The sequence below is a fragment of the Typopeltis vanoorti genome, chromosome 16 (genome assembly GCF_054136105.1).
Source record: "Typopeltis vanoorti isolate ZY-2024b chromosome 16, IOZ_Tvanoo_1.0, whole genome shotgun sequence".
Lineage (NCBI taxonomy): Eukaryota > Metazoa > Arthropoda > Arachnida > Uropygi > Thelyphonidae > Typopeltis > Typopeltis vanoorti.
This window is the reverse complement of record NC_143564.1, coordinates 74,631,762-74,651,007: the sequence shown is the minus strand read 5'-3', so window position 1 is coordinate 74,651,007 and position 19,246 is coordinate 74,631,762. Positions and strand designations below refer to the sequence as shown.

The 19,246-nt window shown below is 34.7% G+C and overlaps 1 protein-coding gene across 1 annotated transcript in view; it reads right to left on the bottom strand.

Moving 5' to 3' along the window:
• Positions 1 to 19,246, bottom strand: part of LOC150098133 (NBAS subunit of NRZ tethering complex-like) — a 1,063,858-nt gene that overhangs the window by 377,679 nt on the left and 666,933 nt on the right. Inside the window, exon 36 of the mRNA XM_090406267.1 lies at positions 14,420 to 14,507. Within this exon, the coding sequence (XP_090262393.1) occupies positions 14,420 to 14,507 (88 nt within the window). The remainder of the gene's footprint in view (positions 1 to 14,419; positions 14,508 to 19,246) is intronic.

The window sequence follows — 19,246 nt, the reverse complement described above, 5'->3', positions numbered from 1 at the left end:
GAAATGAAACTTATATGAATAAGCCTATATTTACTAATATTCATTAAGTGCCAAAATATGCAGGAAGCAAAATTTGTGAAACTGCACTAATGTGTGATTTTTTTTTTACATTAAAATATAAAAATAACAAAGAAGAAATAGATAATAAAAATTAAATACGTTTCTTTTAAGATAAAAAAAAATCTACTTAGTCTTAAAACATTTTAAATTTGTTTTCATTATTTCATCCCCCCCAAACAAAACCTACGGACCCAAGGGGGCCACGGCCCATAGTTTGGGAAGCGCTGATCTAGAGGAAACAGTATTAAATTATATATCTAGGGTAGGGAGGATTAATTGGGTAGGAATTGGATGGATGAGTAATATCATTAAACATGAGCTACAGAAGAAGAAGAAAATTCTGTGGTAGTTATATAAAGAGAAAGGTGACCAGCAAACTCATGAACAGTACAAGGCTCAAGCAAGAAAGGTGACCAGATTGACAAGGAAAGCAAAATCCGATTATGATAAGAATCTAACAAAGGAAATCCCAAAGAGTTCTTTTGTTACGTGGCAAGTAAGAAGAAAAATGGCTATGGAAGATTAACCTTAACGAGTGATGATGGTCAAGAGGACACAGCAGATAAAATAGTTAAGTTACTGAGTGACCAGTTTTTCAAGGGTATATCATCCTAGTCAGGTGTCTGTTTTAACCTATATAACAGACACTAATGTGGGAACAGAGGTGGATGAATTGGAGGTTCTTAATATATTGCAGAATCTCAATGTAAACACAGCTCTGGGATTAGATGGGATATCAGCTAGGGTTTTGAAAGAATGTGCAAGGGAACTGGCAATGCTTTTGACTAGGCTCTTTAATTTAAGTCTCAACTCTGGTAGCAATCCAAGGGAGTGAAAAGAGGACGAAATAATTCCTTTGCATAAGGGAGTGTCTTAGACTGCAGTAGCAAATTATAGACCAATTAGCATCTCAGACGTGGTGGTAAAAGTACTAGACAAATTGGTAAACAACAGAATTCAAGAATGGGTAAATAAAAATGATACTATATGAGGGTCAACATGGCTTTGTGAAGGGTCAGTCAAGCCTTAGTAATTTACTAACTTTTTATAATAGAGTAACAGCTGAGTTGGATAAAGGAAATGATTTTGCTAGATTTTGCAAAGGCATTTGCCAGAATATCACAAGGAACCCTGTTATGCAAATTAAAAAAAAAAAATTGGGATGGATATGACACTGATTATATGGAAAAGACGGTGGTTGCTGGATAAATATCAAAAAGTGGTATATGGAAAGGCAGATTCAAGGTGAAAACAGGTGATTAGTGATGTGCCACAAAGTTCAGTGCTGAGACCATTGCTATTTAATTTGGTACACAAATGCTATAGGAAATAACCTGAAAGGAAACATTCAGTTGTTTGTTGATGATGCGAAATTATGTAGAGTAATAGTTAATCAAGGCAATGTGGAGAGCTTGTAGGACAATTCAAATAGGTTGTCAGTATACACAAAAGTTAATGGGTGCCAGTTTAACATCGAGAAATATAAAGTTATGCGTTTTGGAATTAAAAGATTACATCACACTGATGGCACTGTACTCCAGGAAATAGATGAAGCTAGAGATTTAGGGGTGGTTGTAGACAGAGCGAGAAGTTTAGAGGACATATTGCTAAGATTGCTAAGGTAGCCCATAAGATGACTTGGCTATCGAAGAACACATTAACAAGTAGAGATAAGGAGGTTGTAATTCCTCTTTATAAGGCCTTGATATGCCCACACCTGTGGAATGTTCCCTATGAGGACAGATTGAAGATTTGTGGATTGCAGAAGTCAGTTGATAGAAGAAAAAGAGGGGGGGGGATATGATAGAAATATTTAAGTTCCTTAAAGAGTTTTATAGGATAGATATATGGGAAATGTTTCCACACTTGACTAGAATAAGGGATCATCCCTGCAAGTTGAAGAAAGGTGTGGTTAGTAGGGAGGTGTGAGGACTAGATTTTTTGCTTGGAGAGTTGTGAATGAGTGGAATGGGTTGTCAGAGTGAGTTATGAGTGCTTTGTCTGTTAATGGGTTCAAGGAGAGGTATGATAGATTGTGTGGATAGATCGAGTCTCCCATGATGAGTCTTCATATAATAATAATAAATTTTTTCTAGCTTTGCATCTTCATCAGCAAAGAAACAAAGATCCTCAGTCAATTCACATGATGTATCACTAACAAACATGTTAAACAGCAAGGGTCCCAAAACAGAACTGTGAGGCACTCCACTGGTTATCCTCCTTTTATTGAAACACTACTTCATCACACACAACTGACTGATATTGTTTAGAGAGCCAATCTCTGATCCATTGGGAATAGATAGTACACCAAATGCTTTTGCAAGGCCCAAGAATATCACTATATGATTCTCTCTTATCTAGCACACTCATCTCCTGGTCATAATAGTAGTAAATTGCTAAAACAGGACCAACCGTTTACAAATCCATGCTAACAAGCATAAGGAATACTATGTCCATCAACCCACTCTTGTATTCTATCATGTACAGTGGTACCTTGGATTGCAAGTAACTTGGTCTGCAAGTGTTTCGCAAAATGAGCAAAAAGTTTTAAGAAATTTTAACTTGATAAATGAGCGACGTCTTGCAATACAAGTACAGTATTACCTATACGCTTTGTCTGTCGAGCGTCACATGATCACAAGCCGCTCGGGATTGTGGGTAATCGTCTCGCAGGCATGGCCTCAGTCGGCATACCTCATTCGTACAGTCAACATTTGTGCTAGCGTTGTGACCACATGTGTGTGCGTAAAGCATTTTTTTATTTTGTGTCCAAATGTAGTGACTGTTCTTTATTAACAGTACTACAACAATGGCCCCAATGAAGAAAAGGGTTGAAAAGGAAGCAGTAAGAAGGAGGAGATGATTTCGGTGGAAGTTAAGAAGGAAATCATCGGGGAGCACGAACAAGGTATGCAAGTGGCTGCCGCAAGTGTCATTGGATAGGTTCCTTGTTAAAGTCGCACAAAAAAGAAAAAGAGTCAACAGATAGCAGTGATTCTGTTAAGTTGAAAGTCATCCTACCCAATACAGTTACTATAATATGTAATTGTAATGTAATTAATAAATTTGATTACTTTATGTATTTTGTATTAATCATTTTTATATGAATATTTTTGAGTTTTGGAACGAATCATCTGAGTTTTGATTATTTCTTATGGGGAAATTCGCTTTGATATATGAGTGTTTTGGATTACGAGCACGTTTCCGGAACGAATTATGCTCGCAAACCGAAGTACCACTGTATTCTATTCTCTTGTATTCTATAATGAACATAATGCCACTGAATCCTTTGAAGAAATTGATAAAATGTAAGAAATATTAGAAATGTTTTGTCTTCCACATGAAAGAAACAAATGGGATAGAATAATTTGACTACACCAGTTTCTTTCATGAAACTAGTTTAGTAGTCAACTAGTTTCATGAAACCAGCAAACAACTTCATTGCAAATGTGTGCCTTACATTGTTATTCCTGTTTTTAAATAATGAACACAAACACTACTGGGACCATTTCTATGTGCAGTAAAAAAACAATAAAGATTGTTTCAATTGAAAGAATCTTGTATGGATTAATGACTACAATAAGCTTGTACTCCTCTCTGTTTAAAAACATTTAATGATGTCCGTTAATGGTCTTTTCACGTTTTGCCTGCATGGAAGTATATAGCAACTTCTGTTCAGTCAACTACTGTGCATCACCATTACTGGTTTCAGAGCTTTGCTTGAAATCCATAAAGTTTCATTTCACAGACCACGAAAGTTACTTAATTATAAATGCATATGAAGCAATTAGAATTAATGACATTTCTTCATTTCATGTTTTAACATTGAGGTAAGTTTGCTTAATAATTTCTGCAATATGAATGACATTGGCAACTTTAGCTTCTCTCGTGACAACAATGATTTTCTTAAAAAAACATTTATCTATGTGAAAACAGCACAAGCATTTCAAAATTGAAATGCTCATACAAAAATATAATTCTCTCTAATACCTCATTTAAATTGTTTTCTATAGAGGAAAGACTGCAGCAGCCAAAAAACTGTCATGCTCATGGCAGTTTGAATTTTATTTTAATATAAATATCCTAAACAATTTTCTTCTAAATACCCGAGCAGTGTACAAGATAATGTTGGATTCTGAATATATAGAGATTGGAGTAATTATTATTTGCTTCAGAATCCAACATGAGCTTCCATCACAAAGGCTAGACTTGTAAATATCATTTAATGTAAACAACTTATTTTACAATTTAATATTCATATAACTACCTTATTTTTGTCTAATATTTAATTATTTATTCAAAGATATGTATTAATAATGAAAAGACTGTATTAAATATTATTAAGCTATTTTAATTATTACTATGTTAATATTATAAGAGTTTGTATTTGATAATTTAACTGCACATTAATTGAAATGTTAATATTCTCTATTTATTCCTATTTGTAAAAATTTAACGTTATGCAATAGTTCAATTTTATTATGTTTTGTTGTCATGGAGATGTATGTAAGTGAGCAAGCACGTTTTTGGAACAACACATGAGGAGAAGGTTTATTGAAAAGAGTTTTAGAAAGAAATCACAAGAATAATTTAGGCGGGAAGAACGGATATATAAGCGATGAATGCTGAAATTATGAGGAATTAAGAAAGAGAGGAAGGAGAGGATTGGCATTAGGTTTAACTGCGCATTAATTGAAATGCTAATATTCTCTATTTATTCCTATTTGTAGAAATTTAACGTTATGCAATAGCTCAATTTTATTATGTTTTGTTTTGTTGTCATGGAGATGTAAGTGAGCGAGCACGTTTTTGGAACACTACATGAGGAGAAGGTTTATTGAAAAGAGTTTTAGAAAGAAATCACGAGAATAATTTAGGCGGGAAGAATGTATATATAAGCGATGAATGCTGAAATTATGAGGAAATAAGAGAGAGAGAGGAAGGAGAGGATTGGCATTAGGTTGGAATCGGAGCATTCGGCATTTGGGAATCACAGTGCGATAATAGTGAGTCGGAAAGTCACTCAAGCAGCTAAAAAAAGTCTACTACTCGAGAGGCGGTTAGCTAATAAGTTGTAGAATAACAATTAAAGCTACAGAAGACAGCTCAGTGACTACTAAATAGACTAGCGATACTCAAGTTGATATTTAATTTCAGGGCTGACCTGTCAAGGACACACAGAATCTTGAAATAAAGCACGAAGTCACTAGAATAGTAGAGGCTGTAAAATTGAAGTTAGCTGTGTTTAGAATTATAGTGCCTAAAGAATTAATTGAATGCAGGAGGAATGAACAACTGTACACATAAAACCTAAAGTTAAGGAATTATTGTGTGTTGCCTCATTTCATGAGTGATCAGTAGTACTTCAAGCAAGAACGTTTGTTTATGTGTATTGTGACCGATGATTAATTCAGTTATTGCTTAGAAGATTTATTTTAATGAGTGCCGTATACTGCTCAAAGTGTTTACAGTTATAAAAAATGTTTGTGTGTAAGTTTATGAAGAAAGAAGATTATCGGTAAGATTATTCCAACCATTAATATTCCTTTGCAGAGAAGCGTGCGAGTTTCATCCTAGAATTTCCTTATACTAACAGTAACTATTGCGGAAATTAACTGAAGTGTAAAATTAAAAGTGTTTGTTTGTGAAGAGGTGTTACTGCAATTTTATTGTATTTGAAACTTAAGGAACTGTGAGAAAACTGTAATAGAGATAGCAGATTTACCATTGCCTGAGTTTGTATGACAGTATTATCAGAAAGGCTGAAGTGTTTATAATAACTTAATTACTGATTTGAATTTAAATGTAAAATTTATGATTCTAAAATTAAATGTTTGTTTTTGTTAATCATAAGATGTATTTTGCCTGAATCTCTTTTACTGCATCATTCATAAAATATTCGAACCAAGGCGGGAGAGATAAATTAAGTAAGTTAAATATATTCGGCCAGTATATATGATAACAACATATAAAGGAAGGGTAGTTAAGAGTTGGTTTATCTTCAATCCTTGAACTAATTCAAATATAAAGTGGCACAGTCTTTAAATAAATTTTCTTTATATTTGAATTAGAAATCAGCTTGCAACCTATCAACTAGTTAAGAACATCGTAATTGTAATCATGTCAGATCCAAAGTATAAATTGAGAAGTAGGATCCAACAATAATGCAATAGTAGTACAATTCCGTTTTTTTATATTATTAGCTTCCGATCAATATTTTCTTCACATTAATCTGTAATGTGTTGTGCCTCCAATACTGACAAATGTGAGCTTTCATAGATCAGTGGGTACTGATGCTGTTCATTTTTTTTGGGGGGGGGGGGGGAGGAGACTTAGTTTGAATCCTATCTAGGACACAAAGAACCTTTATAATGTCCTCCCCACCACCATCTGAAAGCGAGCATGATGGTCTCATACAAAGACAGCAAGGTTTTTCCTCCTACAAACAGAGTTTTTATCTACGTTACTTACATCACATCACATACAACTGGCATCCTCTATAATTCACCAACACTTTCTATATTAGTTCATGCATGATGCCATCCATAAGAAAGTCAAAACATGTGTTTCTGTCAGATGTGACATCCCATGCCAAAGGTTTAATAAGACCTGGAATTTCCTTCATACAATTCACTTTGGGTAAAGATTTACTTGCCTTACTATGATGCTACTTTACCACTCTTCTAATTCTGAAAAATGTACTGACCTTTCTGCTTATCTCTTGGAAAGTTGATCACATAGTGTCTCATAACTTATCCAAACAGTGAGATGATCTTCCTAAGACATTTCAAAATCCATAATTCAGACTGGCATCCCTTCTTTAACTTCATAGACCCATACTGAAGAGAAGGCTGAATGTTTTCTCTCAATAAAGATCAGCATCAAATTATTTGCATACTTAACAGAATTCCAACTTTTTCTTTCTGTCCAACTAATTTTCATCACACCAGATATTTCCTAAGCCAGCTCTCCCTCCATATATACTGTCGATGTTAGGTCTCCTCTTAGGCACTGATCATAACTATGTCCATGTTTATAATAAATATAGTTTAATCCTTTATCCAAGTGTAAGCAAACAAAGTTTGCGCCTGAAAATATCTTCAGGACAAAGGTAAGGTGGTACATCCCTTGGCAACTCGTAGCAAAGGTGGATCAAGGTCTCATCACTCCTTGTCTCAGTATCTCCCATAATGCAAAGCCATCTCCTTGTGGACATGTTTGCTTACACTTGGATAAAGGATTAAACTAAATTTATTATAGTCTAACCAAGTGCAAAATAAACTTCCAACATCTTTCTCTAAATCCAGAGTAATTTCATAATAAGGTGGTACTACTACTTCTCTCTTCCATCATCTATGTGGATGATGATGAGGCCAAATGAACTCTTTCCACTTCCATCTGTCCCAGGAGAGTCCAAACAATTCTGTCCAGTTTGGTGTCGCTTGTTGTGATTTGGTTTTCAGGTCTTCTTTTATTTTGTCTATCCATCTAATTCTGGGCCATCCTCTGGATCTTTTACCTTCCATCGTTGTATTCAGGGTTTAGATGGTAGTCTTTCTGTTCCCATTCTGGTCACATTGCCAAACCATCGCAGTCTTCTTTCTTGGATTTTGTCTATTATTGTTATTTTTTGATTTAGTCATTTCCTTATGTCCTCTTTTCTTAGCCAATCCAGCAGAGATACTCCAAGTAATCTTCTTAGCCAACCCATTTCAGTAACTAATAATTTTTTTCTCTTCAGCCTTTTTGAGATTCCAGCATTCGTTTCCATAGAGGAGTATTGGGAGGACCATTGTTTCATAGATTCTTACTTTTGTTACTTGTTTGATGACTCTTGCCTTCCATATTTTATTAAGTCGTCCAAAAGTTTGGGATGCTTGACTGATTTGTCTGTTTATATCTTTTATAATTTCACCATTGTACTCAATAACTCCTCCAAGGTAGGTGAAGTTTTCTATCTGCTCTAGATTCTTACTATCAATTTCCAGATTGGTGCTTCTTTTTCCTATTTGCATAATTTTTGTTTTGTCTATATTTATGCTTAATCCAGATTTTATACACTCCTCCTTTATTTTATCAGAAATTCGCTGTAGATTTTCTTCTGTGCTTGCAAGTAATGCAATGTCATCTGCAAATTTTAACTTTGTCACATTTTTCCCATATATTTTGATTCGGAGTCTTTATTGTTTAAGGCCTTATTGGTTGCTTCTTCCAGTGTGAGATTGAACAGGTCTGGTGGCAGATTGCATCCCTGTCTTACTCAGCTCTCTGTAGAACCAGTTGGTCAAGGTGTCCTCCATTCGTACTGCACTTTCAGATTTCTCATACAGATTCTTTACTATTCTTATGGTTTTGTTGGGAATTTCAAATTCTTCCATAGTTTTCCATAGTTCTCTTCTATGGATTGAATCAAATGCCTGACGAAAGTCTATGAAATTTATGTAGCAACTTTGGTTGTACTCCAGTGTCTTTTCTATTAGCTGTCTTATGGTGAATAGTTGATCAATTGTGCTTCGCCCTGGTCTGAAACCTGCTTGTTCTTCTCCTAGTGCCAGTTCTATATATATGGCTTAATTTGTTTTTGGAGTACTTTCGTAAAAACTTTACTTGGAATACTGAGGAGGCTAATGCCTCTGTAATTATTGCATTCGGTTTTATCTCCCTTTTTTTTTTTTTTGTATATAGGCGTTATGACTGATTTGGTCCAATCAGTAGGCACTGCTTCATTTTTGTAGATCCTTTCAAATAATGTTTTTAATGGTTATAAAAGTGTTCCTTTCTTGCTTTTAAGAATTCTGCATATATTTGATCAATGCCAGGTGCTTTCCTAGTTTTGAGTTTTTCTATGCTGTGTGCTATCATTTCTTTGGTAAAGATATTTGTTTCCTCTTCCATTTCAGTGGCTGGAATCGTAATATCCTGGGAGCTGTTTTTATTATATAAATCTTTGAAGTATTCTTCCCATCTAGCCATTCTTTTTTGTTTTACTTTCACAATTAGTTGTCCCTCTTTGTTTTTGATCAGTATAATTTTTGTTGTCCGTGTCTTACTAATTTGGTCTATTTGTTTATATAATCCATGAAGGTTATTTTCTTTTGATAGCTTTTCTGCCATTTTGCATTTTTCTTCTAACCAGTTATTCTTGTTTCTTTTAACTAGTTTTCTCATTTCTCTGGTTAATCTATTATATTCATTTCTGTTATAGTTTCATGTTTTTCCTTTGATCGCTTAACCTTTTTACTTCATTCGAGATCCAATCCTTTTTACTTTCTCTTTCTGTGTAACCTATTGTTTTTTCTGCTGAATTTAATATTATTTCCTTTAATTTGCACCAATGTTCTTCGATGTTTATATTCTGTTTTGGTAGTTCCTTCAGGTTTTTATCTAGTTCTAGTTGATATTTTCGTAGAATATTCACAATCTGCAGAGAAGGATCTGCAATTTAGGATACTTGATTTCTATCTTTGCTTTACAATAATAATAATTTACTATCATATTCTTGGTTTGTCTGTCCGGTGATATCCATGTCCATTTTCATTGGGGTTTTGGATGTTTAAAGAGAGTGTTGGTTATTGTTAATCTATTATTTGAGCAGAAGTTTAGCAGTCTTTCGCCACGTTCATTGCTTTCTTCATACCTGAACTTTCCGATCACTCTTGGCCAGGTATCCTAGTCTTTGCCTACTTTTGCATTTAAGTCCCTCCATTACAATTAGGAGATCTTGACTTGATGTCTGCTGTACTGATTTTTGCAAATCTATATAGAACTCCTCAATGTCTTCTTCTGATGATGTCGAAGTTGATGAGTATACTTGAACAATAGTTAGTGATCCAATTGATGTTTTGAATCTTGCTTTAATTATCCTAGGTGAGTAGGATTGTAAGACAATAGAGTGTTTTGAGCCTTTGGTTTTAATATAAGTGCTACTCCTTCTTGGTGTTTGTTGTCCTCCCTGCCTGAAGTTAAGATTTTGTACTGTCCATGGTGGAGTTCTTCTTTTCCAGACCTCAATAAAGGTCGAAACCAGTCTGGGTAGTGGCCCTTCCCTTAATGCATAGTAGTATACATGTCAGCAAGGAGATGGCTTTGTATTATGGGAGATACCGAGACAAGGAGTGATGAGACCTTGATCCACCTTTGCTACGAGTTGCCAAGGGATGCACCACCTTACCTGAGTCCTGAAGATATTTTCAGGTGCAAACTTTGTTTGCTTACACTTGGATAAAGGAAACTAAATTTATTATAGTCTAACCAAGTGCAAAATAAACTTCCAATATGTCCATGTTTCTTTTACTACAGTGCATTCCTCTCCTTCTAAGCCTTACAGCCTATGGCAGCACAATAGTGCCAACTGGGATGACCTTCAGGGTTTCTATGCCTCTCTTCCACAGTCTGATTATTGTTTCTACTTCCTCATATTTAAAAAACTGAAATTCTTCTTATGATGTGTGCATTTATTCTCAACTCCACTCAAATCACTCTTAAGCAAGCCTTGTGTTTTCCAATAAATGTGCCAAAAGGGTCCAGACTAAAATTTCTCACTCAGCATGTAACACTGCCTGTAACTATTGCAAAAAATAAAAAATAAATAAAAAAAATAAAATCTAAGATTTTGCAAGCTCCAAATATGCTAAGCTTGCTTCCAGCTTAAATGACAATTGCACTTTCTGGTTTTTACTCAAGTTGATCAAAACTTCTGTCCTACTATGTTTCCACCTCTGTCATCCTGATGGAGCAGTGGCCAGATTTCTCTTTTACCACTGTTTCTCTGTCTGTCTCTCCTAAAGATAAGACAGACCTCTTAGCATCAAGCCTTCACCTCCAATGCTTGTTTAGACCCAATACAAATCTCCTTTGACTATTTTTCAAACAATCAGCAGCATACATACATCGCAAAATTCATCATAAGAACATCAGGTCAGGGAGACTTGTTTGTATCAAATAGCCTTGATACAAACAAGTCTCCCTGACCTAGGTAGTATCCCTCCAGTTGTACTAAGAACTTGTATTCCAATAACCCATCATCTATTACCCTAAAATTTTATCACAAGGACATCAAAAAATACTTACCCTTCATGTATCTAGTATCCTTCAAGAACTAATAGCTTGTGCTACAGAACTAGCACCGACATTGTATTGCCTTTACAATATATTGTATTCGTCTAGCACTATTCAACAGCATGGATAAAAAGGAGATAAAAATAAACCATCAGACTATTGTCCCATTACCCTCAACTCACTCAAAAGTGACTGAAAAGGTCATCATCAACCAGCTATTTCAGTACCAAAAAATCAAGTTGCGATCTTATGGTCTCCCTCCTACTATTTGTGAATGGATTGAGAGATTCCTCTCTGCTCATTCACTGTGTGTGTCATGGTGGAAGGTTCCCTCTAGTCTGATTTTTTTCATCAGTGCTGCAGAACCCAAAGGCTCTGTACTTCCACCTATGCTATTCCCCCTATACAATGATATTCTCATTAATATCCAACATTATTCATAGTTTTTGCAATGACAGCATTCCTCTTCTTCATTTATAAAGCTTACTTCTCAGATGACTCATTCTTCAGGATTTTTTATGGCCAATGACTAATATGAATCTTCTAAATAGTCTAAATTGGAAGTGAAGATAATTAAGTGAATTTTAATGCTACCAAATCAAAATCACATTTAAAATCCCCACCCCCCCAAAATAAATAAATAAATAAAAAAGACTACTTCATATAACATTCCATTCACCAATCAAATTCAGATCTTTCTTCCAGGATTGACTTTTGCATCTAGCCTAACTTGACATGTATACATCACTTCCATAGCCTCTACAGCCTCCATAAAAATCTTGGTATTTATTTCATTCTAAACATTACTTATCTTCCACTAAACTCCTAACACTTTATAAATCCAAAATCCACCCAACCTTATAAAGTTGATCTCAGCTCTGTGGCTCCAAAAACCTTCTTCAGAATGAGTCACTGTATCCAAAAGAGAGCCATTCATGTAATTAGATAACACCCTCTCTGACTAATTCCCTCCAGCTGATTGCTTACCCAAAATACTGCTTCAGCATTATGTCTTTTCTACAGGTATTTTTATGGATTCTGAACTCGCCACCACCACCATTCTACCACCTTCATCTACTGAAATATGAGTAATGGCAGCTACCAGTAAACATCCACGTATAGTTTTCAAGCACAATGAACCAACTTATCATCTTTCATTTGATATATCTCCATCTTTCAGAGCAACCATTCCCATACTATTTTCCCCAATAAATGCAACTCCCCCAACTCTTCAAGAAAGACATTTTAACAGATTCCTTTTTTCTCTGTAATCACTTATGAACTCATGTTGAAAGTTTATTTTTCACTTGGTTAGACTATAATAACTTTGTTTGCTCACACTTGGATAAAGGATTAAACTAAATTTATTATAGTCTAATCAAGTGAAAAATAAACTTTCAACATCTTTCTCTAAATCCAGAGTAATTTAATAAAAAGGTGCCACACCTTTTGGCAACTCCTATAGGTAAAGATGACCTCGCTATTGCTTCTGCCTGGTATCTCAACGTCTGGACCTGGCTCCCACTGAAGAGACCTCAATGAAGGTCGAAACTAGTCTGGGTAGTGTCCCTTCCCTTAATGCATAACATTATACATATCTGCAAGGAGATGTGTTTTGAATTATGGGAGATACTGAGATAGGATTGATGTTAGCTTGGTCCACCTTTGCAACGAGTTTCCCAGTGCTGTATTACCTTACCCCAGTCCTGAAGATACTTTCAGGTGCAAACTTTGTTTGCTCACACGTGGATAAAGGATTAAACTAAATTTATTATAGTCTAACCAAGTGAAAAATAAACTTTCAACATCTTTCTCTAAATCCAGAGTAATTTAATAAAAAGGTGCCACAACTTTTGGCAACTCCTATAGGTAAAGATGACCTCACTATTGCTTCTGCCTGGTATCTCGACTTCTGGACCTGGCTCCCACTGAAGAGACCTCAATGAAGGTTGAAACTAGTCTGGGTAGTGTCCCTTCCCTTAATGCATAACATCATACATATCCGCAAGGAGATGTGTTTTGAATCATGGGAGATACTGAGATAGGATTGATAGGATATACTTTCAAGTGCAAACTTTGTTTGCTCACACATGGATAAAGGATTAAACTAAATTTATTATGAACTCATGGCACTGTCCTGTTATAGGTTTTGAGCCTTCTAATGTGTGAAGTCAATAAGATACATAAAAATAAAAACAAGAACATAAAATCAAACACAAGTTTCTGTTTCTCAGTGCACTGTAAAGAAGATTTTTCTAATTATTCATCACTCATTTATACTGAATTCTCCTACCAGAACTTAGTGGTGGTGAACCTGTTTTTAAATATGGTTAACAAAATATGATTAACAAAATGCATAAGCTCCTATAAGTCTTTTTTTTTTTGTTCCTTAACACGTTCGCTGCCAACTACGAGTATACTCATAGTGGGTAAACCTGCTTCACAAGCCAGCTACGAGTATACTCGTATGACGCTTACCGCCGGGAATGAGATTATTGTAGTGACCTTGAAGAAGTGAAAATGCTTGGCTTGTGGGGCTAGCATCAAAACTGTGTATTCTCATAGACCGTATATGCTCTGTACAAGCCAACTACGAGTATACTCGTAGGACGTTTACCTCCGGTAACGAGATTATCGTACTGACCTTGAAGAAGTAAAACTGCTCGGCGTAGGGGAACAGACCATGCCAAAGTAGCGTGGCAGCGAACGTCTTAATATGTAAGTTATTATATAACTACAGCTGGATGGGTTTTTCATAGTAGGTATTTAGAAGCATTAATGTCAAATCATTGCCATTTTTGTTGCAATTATTCCACTTGCAGGGTCACAAAGAAACAAAATGTATCAAAATATATATTACAGTAACTTGGCAAAATCTAGAAAAAAAATTCATATTAATAATTCTGTACACTGACTGGATGAAATTTAATGAAGTTTTGCATACTGCATCTGAACTAAATTTATCTTTCCACTTATCCTACCATTTATTAATGAATTAAGTATACAAGAATGCTATTGCAAAACACAACTTATGACTGTTTACAACCATTTCTTTCTTTATTAGTTTTGATAAAAGCATTCTGCCATATGATGAATTTAGAAAGCCTGTTGTACTTAGAACTATTTAATAATTATTATTAAATTTCATAATTAAAATAATTAACATTTAAAACATTTAAAATTCAATAATTAGCATTTAACATTAAAATATTTTAACTATTAAACAGATTTCAAACAAATTGAAATATAAATATCACTATTTTGTACCATTTAAATGCTGTTCAATGAGAAACCCAATTACCTGTAGCTGAAGCTCATTTCTAACTTTTAGAATAGACTCAATCAATTCTGAAGTGCAATATGCAAGAGCAAAGGACAGCAGGAAACATCTATTTGAAGAAATCAATTAAAAAATACGAATGTGATTTAGGTCATAAAAAGCAATACTCACTTGAAACTAAAAGTCCAATCTACTTTATTAATATTCCAAAGAAAATAATAATATACAACTGAATTAAAAAGTCCTTCCCCCCCCTTATATTTGTGTCTATAATAGACACAAGTTCACTTAATAATACTATGCACATGCAGATATATCAAAAGTAGCAGTTAACTAGGCATGTAGAGAGTAGAGGCGTTTAAAAAATGGGAACAGGTAGAAAAATATAAGGGAGAATTGGAATAAGGAATAAATGGCTGTGTTTTGTGATTTCCTTCTTTGTTCAAGTTCCTGTTGAAAAGGTTATACACCAATCCCTCAATTAACGCGCCTATTTTGTTCTTTAAAATGGATGGATTCATTGAAAACGCACTAATCAAATATAACCTATGGGAAAAAGTATAATTCGTTCCTCAAATTCATCTTTTGATCCTTAATTTCATTTATAAAAAAATTAGAGTATGTCTCTAATTTAAAGTTAAAGGAAAACCATGAAGCTGAAAGACAATAAAACATATTCAGAGTATAAATTTATTATTCTAGTTCTTAACAAAGAATTGAGCTAATGTAGTTTGGCAGGCAATCTGTTTCTTTTTTTCGTACAACTGATGGTAATTTGCAGCCACCTCGCACTTGCAGCTTTGCCTGTGATTTGAACATTATGTAGGCTATTTCTCTTTTTGAAATGCTCAAACCACTCAGCACTAGCTTGGAATTCTTCTTTTCCATCACTGATAGCCCTTTCTTTCAAGACTGCAAAGAGATTTAATGCTTTTGGATTTAATAAGGTCAGTGCTTAGCAGGATCCATTTTTGGTTACAATTTTTGATCCATGAAGAAAGAAGTCTCTCTAATTCAATCATTATCATTATAATACTTTGGTTTCGAGTTGTCTGCATGCATGATGAACTTTTCTCTTTGTATTTAGCAGCTCTGCTTAAAATTGCTCATATAGTTGATTCTGCCAATTTGTGTTCTTGTCCTATCTTTGCTCTGGACTCATCTTGTTCATTTTTCATTATTATTTCAAGTTTTTCTTCCAATGAGATTACTTTTATATCTAAAAAGCTAAAATGTGGAAGCATGAAAAAGATTTTATCTTTTTCACGCTTCCACTTTTTTGCTCATTAATTCTTTTACTCATGATTTAAAGGTTGGAAAATACTTTAAAATAAAAAAGGAAAACAATTGTCAGCAGCCAGATTGGTTTGAAAGCACCAGTTCTTGTCTGATCAACAGTGAAGTTAAGCAAAACTTGAGCCCAGTTAGTACTTGGGAGGGCAGCTGCCTGGAAACCGTGAGTGCTGCTGGCATTAATTAGTTTTTGCCAGCCTGGTTGGCCAAGTGGTTAGCATATCCACTCTCCAGCCAAAAGGCTGTGGGTTTGAATCCCACCATGGGCATGGATGTTTATGATTTTCTGTGAAAATACTAGTGGTGGTGGGTGGTAGATGGCATTAGTGCAGTTGCAGTTCGTTGTAATTGGTGGAATGAGGGATGGAGACAAAGAGCTGTAGAGGTGTCCTCTCTCGATGAGTCTTTGGATTCCCTGGAGGTGTCATATAATAATAATAAAGGAGGCACAAGATATGATAAGCAAAATACTATGTAATTAGCAGATGACATAAATTTTGGTGGTAAATTTGGAACATAGTGTACATGGAAATAGTGCAGTATACCATCAAAAAATAACTTTAAATGTTTTAAATTGGTAACTAAATTATTTCATCCTGGTGAGTGATTTTTTAAAATAGTTAGCCATAAAAAAATGTATAGATAAAATTTTTTTTTAATCTGTAACACCTATTTTTAAGATGTATGTAGGCACACTAATTGAATTTTAGATGTGCATTAATTGCATTTGGGTACAGAAAAACAATAAGGCATTAATTGAAAACTAAGAATTAATCGAGGGATGGCTATATTGTTCACTATTGTGATTTTTGGTTCTCTGAGTGAAGATTAAATGAAAAGCTATTTTTGTCTGGTTGGAACTGACAGCTGCCAAGGAAAAAACGCTGGAATGTTCCATATATTGTGTTTTCTATTTCTGTTCTAGATGGCTGAGTTTTATGGAGAACACTTGATATTTTTGGTACTTTGTTTAAATAGTAACTGAATATGAAGAGAAGTCATTTTTCCGTGCAAACTTTAAGGATTGATCTAAAACTTTTTTGATTTTTCACAGCAAGATTTGCAAAGCTCTCTATTACTGTCAAAGTTTTTGACTAAGAGATGTTGATTTCTGCCTTTGCAGATATGTTGTATTTAATGTAAAAAGGGTCATGTAATTTTATATGATGTTTCTATATACACACACACACACACACACACACACACAAATATATAAATGCAGTACATGTTATAAATAGACCTCTAGTAAACTAACAACATACTCTGATAATGAATAGGATTTAACTGTTGCAGTGTACTCTCCCTTGCAATAAATACAGAATACAAAGTACAGGGAAAACAGAAATTACAGTCCACACCCTTGAACAGAAATACCCCGCAAATCGACAAGGCCATAACAATAATAGATATACAAGAAAATGAAACAATGCTTAGAATATTAGAAACAATAGCCATAAAATGTGACAAAAACTCAATAAATATTCCACCGACCCCACATAATCTCCGAGAGTTGGAAGCTCCATAACATAAAAATTAGGTCACAACTCTGATCAATAGGAAATAACACAGATACCAAAGACAGAAACACCAAGCCAGCATGACATAGCCTCCACTTCCCTCCATGAGCTCCGAAGATGACACACTGTCAAAACAACTCGCACCCAGTTACTCCCACTGATCTTATCCCATCATATCCTTCCCTTTCCCCAAAAACTTTCTATTTTCATCCCCTCCCAAAGTATTCCCTGTCAACCCTTAATAATAAATAAAAGCTGTTTTTTTTTTAAAAAAAAGTTCACAAACCCCCTTGCCTCACCAATAATTCTCCCATATCTCTCTATCCCCACTTTTTCCAATCCCCCGCTTCCTTTCAATCGTACTTCCTTCCTTTAAGAGCAGATGAATGTATATCACCACATGCCAGGATGCTGCTGAATAAGAAGGCAATCAGCAACATTTTACAATGGTAATACCCAAATTTTTCTGCCTATATATTCTTCATATATCTGTCTATATAAAGCATCAGTAATACCCTAAAATTTGAGTAAAAAGTCAATGACATTACAAAAGTGGCACTCCTAAACAAAAATAGGCTAAATAGCAATAAAAATAATATTTACTTAGAGGAGTAACATGGGAATTTTCCCAGAAATTCCCAGAAATAATAGCTATAAACCAAGGTGATTTATTTATTTATTTTATTTCTGAAATTGCAGTTATTGTTGCGTGGGCAATAAAAAATTTGCTATATACATAAGCTTCCTTGATAAGCGTTTCAGTTTTTGGGTTACTGCCTTAGCATTACACTTTGAAAAATGGAAAAAAAAAATATTCTGGTCAGCCTGCTCAGTTTTCTTCATAGGAATCCATGAGGGAGAACATTCATCCTGGAAGTATATAGAGTAAAGCAAAGAGAAATAATCACTTACATATATGGTTCTCTTCAACATCACATATGTACAGTGGGAGAATGGGAGGGGAGCAGATCATAAGATCCATTGCAGAATTCAAGAAAGTAGGCATATGAAAGAAGGTACTGTGTCCATGATTAAGAAAGAAGTTGTTGTCAAGCATGTACTCAACAACCTGGCTGCATCGATTCATGTTGTTAGCACTACCCAACAAACTATTATGTCCATTAAAGTCAAGCTCAACAAGTATGGGCAGAGGAATCTGCAATATAAGACTCTCTAGGTCTATTTAAATTGTAGCTCTATGGTAAATAGATGGTAAACATATTCAGCCATCCACTAACTCAGGGTTTCCCAAACTGTGTTCTGCAGAACACTAATGTTCCGTGAAAGATGAATAATTGTTCTGCGAGAGGTTCTCCTGCAATTTGTCATTTCAGTTTTCTAAGCATTTTTCATGAATAAATATTTTATAGTGGAAATATTCTGAGGAGAATAATATTCATGAATATGTCAAAAAAAATCAGCCCCAGAATGCCTAATAACATCTGTGTATATCGTTAATTTTCATACATCGAAACTTTTCAACATTTGGGAAAGGGAATACCGCTGTTTATGACCAATCATAAAAATTGCCTGCAAGCCAATTACAACAATGGGAGGCATATCCTCTGTTCTCAAAACTGAAAGAAATAATATCTGTGTTGCAAATGTTAGTGACCAATCAGCAAGGAAGTATTCCACTAAAATTGAAGATCAAGGTGGTCTGTATCCGGTTCTCAAATCTAGTAATACTGAATACTTTCTTCGCAAGTTCGTATTGTAGGGTGAAAGTTTTGAAACCATAGTGCCGTGATTTTTTAAAAGTAAGAGGACTGCAGATTTAATATGAATAAGAGACAAGGGACTTTGTTTAATTTTGGTATTAAGAAATCTCTTATTGAAGGTGTTTGTGATGCAACAGATAGTGAGTCATCCAACCACCAGCCTACAGAGATGAATTTTAACACCTGGTGTGAGACAACTGCCTCACTTACTGGAGCTGGCTTGAAAAAGTTCCATGTGTGGCCTCTAGAGCAAGGTTTCTGGATGATGTAAAAAATAAATAAAAAAGATGAGAAAATATATAAAAATAAAACAAAAA